This window comes from Schistocerca serialis, chromosome 3 (assembly GCF_023864345.2).
Source record: "Schistocerca serialis cubense isolate TAMUIC-IGC-003099 chromosome 3, iqSchSeri2.2, whole genome shotgun sequence".
In the NCBI taxonomy this organism is placed as follows: Eukaryota; Metazoa; Arthropoda; class Insecta; order Orthoptera; family Acrididae; genus Schistocerca; species Schistocerca serialis.
In genome coordinates, this window is record NC_064640.1 from 233,584,145 (window position 1) to 233,593,157 (window position 9,013).

The 9,013-nt window shown below is 46.3% G+C and overlaps 1 protein-coding gene across 1 annotated transcript in view; it reads right to left on the reverse strand.

Annotated features, from left to right (window-relative positions):
• The window catches only part of LOC126469982 (probable nuclear hormone receptor HR3), a 444,061-nt gene extending 435,587 nt beyond the window's left edge, over window positions 1–8,474 (reverse strand). Inside the window, exon 1 of the mRNA XM_050097426.1 lies at window positions 8,412–8,474. Within this exon, the coding sequence (XP_049953383.1) occupies window positions 8,412–8,418 (7 nt within the window). The 5' untranslated portion in view covers window positions 8,419–8,474. The remainder of the gene's footprint in view (window positions 1–8,411) is intronic.
• Window positions 8,475–9,013: the final 539 nt, after the last annotated feature.

Below are 9,013 nucleotides of genomic sequence, written 5' to 3' on the forward strand. Positions count from 1 at the left end.
CCGGACACCCGTTAGCTGCAAGTCAGTTGTGATAATATGTAGAAAATTCATTCTTTCCTGCCGATGCCTTATCGTTAGAACGGATGCAGTTCCTTGCGCGGCAGGTTTCTCTGGACTGTTGGTATTGAGGATAAGTTCGATAATCTGGTGTATTTCGACCTTGAACTGTTCCACTGTAGCATGTCATTTCATCTCTATACACGGGTTGTGTTATTGTCTTCAAAGATCATTGTCACATGGGTCCTTGCAGGTACCACAACAGCCATTCACAACGGTGGCAGTTAGTCGACTCACAATATGCTTCCACAATTAAGGCGTGCGATCAGTTCACGAATTTCACCGTTTTAGGAAGTCGAGGATCATTTCCTTGACGTGCAGCGACAGGCGTATCTTTGAGTCGCCATATGTAACTGCGAGTGTCTTTCAGAAGCTACTGTCTCCTATTATCTGTGTTAGCTTTGATTGTCAGATTATGTTGGTGCAGTAATAATTTTTGAATCATTCGCCCTGCGGTAGATGACAGCATCAGGGGAGCGTTCAAAATGGCACCCGAAATCAAGATGCGTATGAAACACAAATGTGTCATTAAATTCTTCACTGCTGAACAAATTACGCCAACTGAAGTTCATAGAAGCTAGCTAAAGATGTGTTTAGATGATACAGTAGACGTAAGTAGTGTTGGGTGGTGGTTACCGCGTTCCAATGATGGTTAAAAACGAGGTGCACGACAGAGCACACCCCGAGCGACCCTGCTCGGCTGCTATCCCTTATAATGAACAGAGGATCGGTCAACTCATCCGTAATGATCCGCGGATTACGACCAAGAAATCGCGTGCACAGCCGAAAGTCTGTTGTATTACAAAGGGTCCCGCACATGCTTACTCAAGACAGAAAAAGAGGATCGTGGAATAAAAATTTGTCGGAGCCTGCTGGACCAACACGAGGCTGAGTTTGACGGGTTTCTGATCATCATCATCATCATCATCATCATCATCATCACCATCATGATCATCAGAGATGAGACACTATTTCACCAATACGATCCGGTAAACAAAACAGAGTCCACTGGGTGGCGACATGCAATTCACCAACAAACTAAAGCTTCACGATGTAGCCATCTGCCAACAATAACGCTACAAGAGCACACTGGCGATGCTGAAAGCCCGAATTTCGAGATTCGAGCTTGAAAAAAAAAAAAAAAGACAAACTTTTGCTTGCAATGCCAGGCCTCATAACAGTTTTGCGACCATGGAACTCATTGCCAGATTTAACTGGACTATTCTACCACATCTACCCTACAGCCCTGATATAGGTTCTTGAGATTGCCATATCTTTGGGGATATGAGAGGTGGATTACGTGGCCAAAATTTTCCAGACTGAGGCGCTGTCGTCGAAGCAGTATGAGCCGGCCGGTGTGGACGAGCGGTTCTAGGGGCTACAGTCTGGAACCGCGCGACCGCTACGGTCGCAGGTTCGAATCCTGCCTCGGGGATGGATGTGTGTGATGTCCTTAGGTTAGTTAGGTTTAAGTAGTTCTAGCTCCTAGGGGACTGATGACCTCAGAAGTTAAGTCCCATAGTGCTCAGAGCCATTTGAACCATTTGAAGCAATAAGATAGTGGTTAGCTTTAGATGGTTTAGATTCTACGGTCGCGGCCTGCAGGCTTTCGTTCATCGTTCACAAAAGCGCATAACGAATGGTGGTAACTATGCCGATGAATGACAGTATGTTAGTGACATCTGTATCTACATCTACACTCTGCAAACCACTATGAACTGCATGGCAGGAGGTACTTCTCGTTGTAGTAGTTACTGGGACTTCTTCCCGAGCCATTCATGTATGGAACGTGGGAAGGATGAATGTTTTAATGTCTCTGTGAACACTGTAATTAGTCGAAGCCTGTCTTCGCTATCCCCACAAAAGCGATATGTATGAGTGTGTATATATTTTTAGACTCATCGTTTAAAGCTGGTCCCTGAAACTTTGTAAGTGGGCTTTCTTGTTACAGTTTGCATCTGTCTCCAAACGCCAGCCATTTCAGAGATTTCAGCATCTCCGTGACGCCTTCCCATGAATCAGCAGTTTTGTGACCATTCGTACTGCCCTTCTTTATAAACATTCAGTACACATTTAGTACGATCTGGTACAGGTCCAGTACACTAGAGCAATATTCTAGGATGGGTTGCACGCGTGTTTTGCAAGCAACCTCATTTGTAGACTGATAGTACAGGGTTATTACAAATGATTGAAGCGATTTCACAGCTCTACAATAACTATATTATTTGAGATATTTTCACAATGCTTTGCACACACATACAAAAACTCAAAAAGTTTTTTGAGGCATTCACAAATGTTCGATATGTGCCCCTTTAGTGATTCGGCAGACATCAAGCCGATAATCAAGTTCCTCCCACACTCGGCGCAGCATGTCCCCATCAATGAATTCGAAAGCATCGTTGATGCGAGCTCGCAGTTCTGGCACGTTTCTTGGTAGAGGAGGTTTAAACACTGAATCTTTCACATAACCCAACAGAAAGAAATCACATGGGATTAAGTCGGGAGAGCGTGGAGGCCATGACATGAATTGCTGATCATGATCTCCACCACGACCGATCCATCGGTTTTCCAATCTCCTGTTTAAGAAATGCCGAACATCATGATGGAAGTGCGGTGGAGCACCATCCTGTTGAAAGATGAAGGCGGCGCTGTCGGTCTCCAGTTGTGGCATGAGCCAATTTTCCAGCATGTCCAGATACACGCGTGAAACTTGCCCGCACGCGTTCAACCGTTTCCTCGCTCACTGCAGGCCGACCCGTTGATTTCCCCTTACAGAGGCATCCAGAAGCTTTAAACTGCGCATACCATTGCCGAATGGAGTTAGCAGTTGGTGGATATTTGTTGAACTTCGTCCTGAAGTGTCGTTGCACTGTTATGACTGACTGATGTGAGCGCATTTCAAGCACGACATACGCTTTCTCGGCTCCTGTCACCATTTTGTCTCACTGCGCTCTCGAGCGCTCTGGCGGCAGAAACCTGAAGTACGGCTTCAGCCGAACAAAACTTTATGAGTTTTTCTACGTATCTGTAGTGTGTCGTGACCATATGTCAATGAATGGAGCTACAGTGAATTTATGAAATCGCTTCAATCATTCGTAATAGCCCTGTATTTAATTAGTATCCTACCAATGAAACGAAGTCTGCCACCTACTTTACCTACGACTGACCCTACTTGATCGTTCCATTTCATGTCCCTACAAATTGTTACATCAAAGTATTTGTATGAGTTGACTGTTGCCAACAGCGACTCGCTGATATATAGTCACTAGATACTACGTTTTCTCCTTTTGTGAAGTGCACATTTTTACATTTCTGAACATATAAAGCAAGATGCCAGTCCTTGCATTACTTTGAAATTTTACCAAGATCTGACTGAATATTTGTGTATCTTTTTTCAGACAGCACACTATAGATAGCTGCATTATATGCGAAATGTCTGAGGTTACTATTAAAATTGTCTGCAAGGTCATTAGTGTACAACACGAAGTGCAGCGACTCAATACTCTTCCATGGCGTACATCTGAAGTTACTTAGACATCTGACGAGGACGCACCCTCGATAAGACGCCGTGTATTCCTTACCAAGAAATCTTCAGTCCACTTACATGTTGAACAACTTAAATTTGTTTTTCTACTTTCAGTACATACTGTAATTTCTATGAAAATTAATGGGAGGCTTTAGTTTCGGAACGGCCTTCGTACTTCAGCAGTGCACATGGCGTGATACACGTGAAGAATCATTTTTGTGAAACACGATATGCTCTTCATTCATACGAAGTAATGAGTGCTGTTACCGGGGGTCTCAAGTTAATTCCATATTTCTAGATTTCCAGAAGAAGTTTGGCATCGTTGCTCAAAAGCGACATCTAATCTAATTGCGTGCCTATAGACTAACGTCTCAGTTGTGTGACTGGAGTCTTGATTTCCTGTCTTAAAAGTCATAGATCATAATAACTGATGGGAAGTCATCTAGTTAAACTAAAGTGATACCTTGGGTTCCCCAATGGTATGTTACAAGCCTACTGCTATTTCTAATCTACGCTATCGGACAAAAAAAAAAAAAAGAAATTGAAGCACCCAGAAGACATGTTTGGACGTCAATATAACGTCTTACACGAACAAATCATCAGCGACTCTGTAAGCGCATATAACTACAATTCTTTGTAATAGGTAGAACGACCACCAGAGTGCATTAGTGTTGTCACTGTTTAGTGTTATTAGCAGGCCTGATCGGGTATCTAAGTGGCGTGATCGCGGTCAGATGTTTACTGATCACTGTTACGGACACGGAGATGCCACGTACCCGTGTGAGACAGCGTTATTAGCACCTCTGACCCAGTTTGAAAGCGGTCCATCGAATCGTACTGTATTCGCATTTTTGGGACATTCTGACGTTAAAGTGGTCCGATATTGGACTGCATGGAAGCGTGATGGGAGGCACACTCTTCATCAAGATGCCAGTCGGCCAAGTCTGACTACCACAATGAAGTATCGCCCTATTGTGCACCAAGCACATCATAATAACCCGTTCCCATCTGTGCCTGCCATCCGGAAAGAAGTAATGGACTCCCTGCAACATTCTGTGCTATCCCGCACCATTGGTCGGAGACTAGCAGCAGCAGCAGCAGGACTACAGAATTACCATCCCATACGTAGAATGCAGTTCACACCACAACATGAACGGCTGCGTTTGGAGTAGTGCGGGGCCGCGTGGGATTAGCCGAGCGGTCTGTGGCGCTGCAGCTATGGACTGTGCGGCTGGTCACGGCAGAGGTTCGAGTCCTCCCTCGGGCATGGATGTGTGTGTTTGTCCTTGGGATAATTTAGGTTAAGTAGTGTGTAAGCTTAGGAACTGATGACCTTAGCAGTCCCATAAGATTTCACACACATTTGAAGATTTTTGAGTAGTGCGGTGACCGGTGAGCATGGATTCCTGATGAATGGCGTCGCACTTTTTTCGGCAATGAACCGCGCTTCTACACTACGCCCGATGATTGTTTCTGGCGTCATAGTATGCGGAACCATCGGCTATGACTTGTTGAGGGAACTCTGGCGGCACAACGGTACGTCACGGACGTCCTGCGTCCCCATGTATTACCTTTCATGCGACGGTATCATGGTGCTACTTTCCAATAGGACAATGCTCATCCACACATGGCACGTGTCTCTGTGAACTGTCCGCGTAGCGTTGAGGTGCTCCCGTGGCCAGCAACGTTCCCAGATCTGTCCCAGGTAGAATATGTGTGGACCGGAACAGTGGTCAACTCTGTGCCACTACTAGTATCCAGGATATCAAGGACAAGTGAGAACAGCTTGCCTCATGAAAGAAAACACTGCTTTCAGGACCCCCTTCCCAAGCGAGTCATTGAATTTATCCACGCCAGAGGCGTTGCAACGCCAAGCTTATGAGTGGGCTCATATTGCCAAGTTCATTTGAATTTGATTCGATTTTGTAATCACTGAGCCGGCCGGAGTGGCCAAGCGGTTCTAGGCGCTACCTACGGTCGCAGGCTCCAATCCTGCCTCCGGCATGGATGTGTGCGATGTCCTTAGGTTAGTTAGGTTTAAGTAGCTCTAAGTTCTAGGGGACTGATGACCTCAGAAGTTAAGTCCCATAGTGCTCAGTGCCATTTGAACCATTTTTTTGTAATCACTGAAGCAACATCACATACCCTCTCAATTCGTGAAATTTCATGTAGTTTACTCTTTCTCTTCCGGGTGCTTCAATTTTCGGCAGACAGTGTATGTTGTTGACTCCCACCTATATATGAAGTAACGACCATTGTAATAAAATACGGCCGGCCGAAGTGGCCGTGCGGTTAAAGGCGCTGCAGTCTGGAACCGCAAGACCGATACGGTCGCAGGTTCGAATCCTGCCTCGGGCATGGATGTTTGTGATGTCCTTAGGTTAGTTAGGTTTAACTAGTTCTAAGTTCTAGGGGACTAATGACCTCAGCAGTTGAGTCCCATAGTGCTCAGAGCCATTTAATAAAATACGAGGGTTGTCCAGAAAGTGAGTTCCGATCGGTCGCGAAATGGAAACTACAGCGAAAACCAGAAACGTTTTATTTGCTACAGCTAGGTACACCTTCCACCTACTTCTCTACATAGTCGCCGCTCCAACTTTGAGTTTTGTCGTAGTGTTGTATCGACTTTCCAATATCCTCGTCATAGAAAGCAGCCGTCTGTGCTTTCAGCCAGTTATTAGCACTGGTCTGCAGCTCGTTGTCTGAGGAAAAATTTTGTCTTCATAGTCAGCGGTTCTTGTGAACAGAGATGAGACTCAGGGGGAGCCAATTACGGACTGTATTGTGGGTGATCAAACACTTCTCATCGGAAACGCTGCGGGAGCGTCTTCATTGCCCCTGCAGTGTGCGGCCGAGAATTGGCATGAAGAAGGAACTGCTCGACAGTTGTGTTATGTGGGCTGCATGACGCAGGCGAAATCTCTAACCAGGCCCTCATACTTAGCGGTGGACGCTACTCCCTTCACATCTTTATGTGCTCACTGTTCACTCAAAACCGAAAAGAGCGACGCGACACGATCGATGGGCATACTAAAGACACTGCCCAACACATCTGTGCAAACCTTTACCGGATTTCCCAAGTGATTTCCATTTCGCGACCGATCGGAACTTACTTTCTGGAGAGCCCTCGTATCAGAGCTCGCACGAGGATATTTAGGTTTTCGTTGTTGCAATATGCAGTTGGAGACTGGAACGGTCGAGAAATGGTCTGAAACTTGTTCCATGAACCCTCTACCGAACACTTCTACATCTACATTTATACTCTGCAAGCCACCCAACGGTGTGTGGCGGAGGGCACTTTCCATACCACTGTCATTACCTCCCTTTCCTGTTCCAGTCGCGTATGGTTCGCGGGAAGAACGACTGCCGGAAAGCCTCTGTGCGCGCTCGAATCTCTCTAATTTTACATTCGTGATCTCCACGGGAGGTAGAAGTAGAGGGAAGCAATATATTCGATACCTCATCCAGAAACGCACCCTCTCGAAACCTGGACAGCAAGCTACACCACGATGCAGAGTGCCTCTCTTGCAGAGTCTGCTAAACATCTCCGTAACGCTATCACTCTTACCAAATAACCCTGTGACGAAACGCGCCGCTCTTCTTTGGATCTTCTCTATCTCCTCCATCAACCCGATCTGGTACAGATCCCACACTGATGAGCAATACTCAAGTACTGTATAGGTCGAACGAGTGTTTTGTAAGCCACCTCCTTTGTTGATGGACTACATTTTCTAAGGACTCTCCCAATGAATCTCAACCTGGTACCCGCCTTACCAACAATTAATTTTATATGATCATTCCACTTCAAATCGTTCCGCACGCATACTCCCAGATATTTTACAGAAGTAACTGCTACCAGTGTTTGTTCCGCTATCATATAATCATACAATAAAGGATCCTTCTTTCTATGTATTCGCAATACATAACACTACTTAGGCGCCACTTGTTGCTAAACATCTCCGTAACGCAATCAGGCTTACCAAATAACCCTGTGACGAAACGCGCCGCTCTTCTTTGGATCTTCTCTATCTCCTCCGTCGACTCGATCTGGTACAGATCCCACACTGATGAGCAATACTCAAGTATAGGTCGAACGAGTGTTTAGTAAGCCACCTCCTTTGTTGATGGACTACATTTTCTAAGGACTCTCCCAATGAATCTCAACCTGGTTCCCGCCTTACCAACAATTAATTTTATATGATCATTCCACTTCAAATCGTTCCGCACGCATACTGCCAGATATTTACAGAAGTAACTGTTACCAGTGTTTGTTCCGCTATCATATAATCATACAATAAAGGATCCTTCTTTCTATGTATTCGCAATACATAACACTACTTAGGCGCCACTTGTTGCTAAACATCTCCGTAACGCAATCAGGCTTACCAAATAACCCTGTGACGAAACGCGCCGCTCTTCTTTGGATCTTCTCTATCTCCTCCGTCGACTCGATCTGGTACAGATCCCACACTGATGAGCAATACTCAAGTATAGGTCGAACGAGTGTTTAGTAAGCCACCTCCTTTGTTGATGGACTACATTTTCTAAGGACTCTCCCAATGAATCTCAACCTGGTTCCCGCCTTACCAACAATTAATTTTATATGATCATTCAACTTCAAATCGTTCCGCACGCATACTCCCAGATATTTTACAGAAGTAACTGCTACCAGTGTTTGTTCCGCTATCATGTAATCATACAATAAAGGATCCTTCTTGCTATGTATTCGCAGTACATTACATTACTTAGGCGTGAATTGCAGAGTAATCGTGTAGACTGAGCTAGGCGCGAGGTGAGGAAGCAGCGCAGAGGGCGACGCTGGACGTACCTGTCATGAGGGCGCTGGAGGAGGCGGCGCCGGCGCTGGCGCTGCCGGCGGGCTCCGCGTCGCCATCGTGGGCTGGCGTCGCCACGCTGCTCTACAGCCTACCCGCAGCGCTCATCCTACTCTGCTGCCGTCGGCGGCCACTCTGGCGGGGCTGGGGCTGGCTACAAACACCACCACCACTCTCTCTCACCTCCACCTTCCCTACTCACACTCCGAGCTGGTGCTACTACTCATCTACGTTGTCGGGGCCGACCAGGTGAGAGGGCGCGAAAAACGACGACGATACGACGTAACAGCAGCCAGCGATGAGCGTGGAATGCGTATGCAGTTGTATGAGCTGCTGAAGCCACGAATGTAGAGAGTTGTTCACAGACTTTTCATACACGCTTCGTTTCACAGATGTGCAGTGTGACGTGTCGAATTAATTTTGTGTCCAGAATGAGATTTTCACTCTGCAGCGGAGTGTGCGATGATATGAAACTTCTTGGCAGATTAAAACTGTGTGCCGGACCGAGACTCGGACTCGGGACCTTTGCCTTTAGCGGGCAAGTGCTCTACTAACTGAGCTACCCAAGCACGACTCACGCCCCGTCCTCACAGCT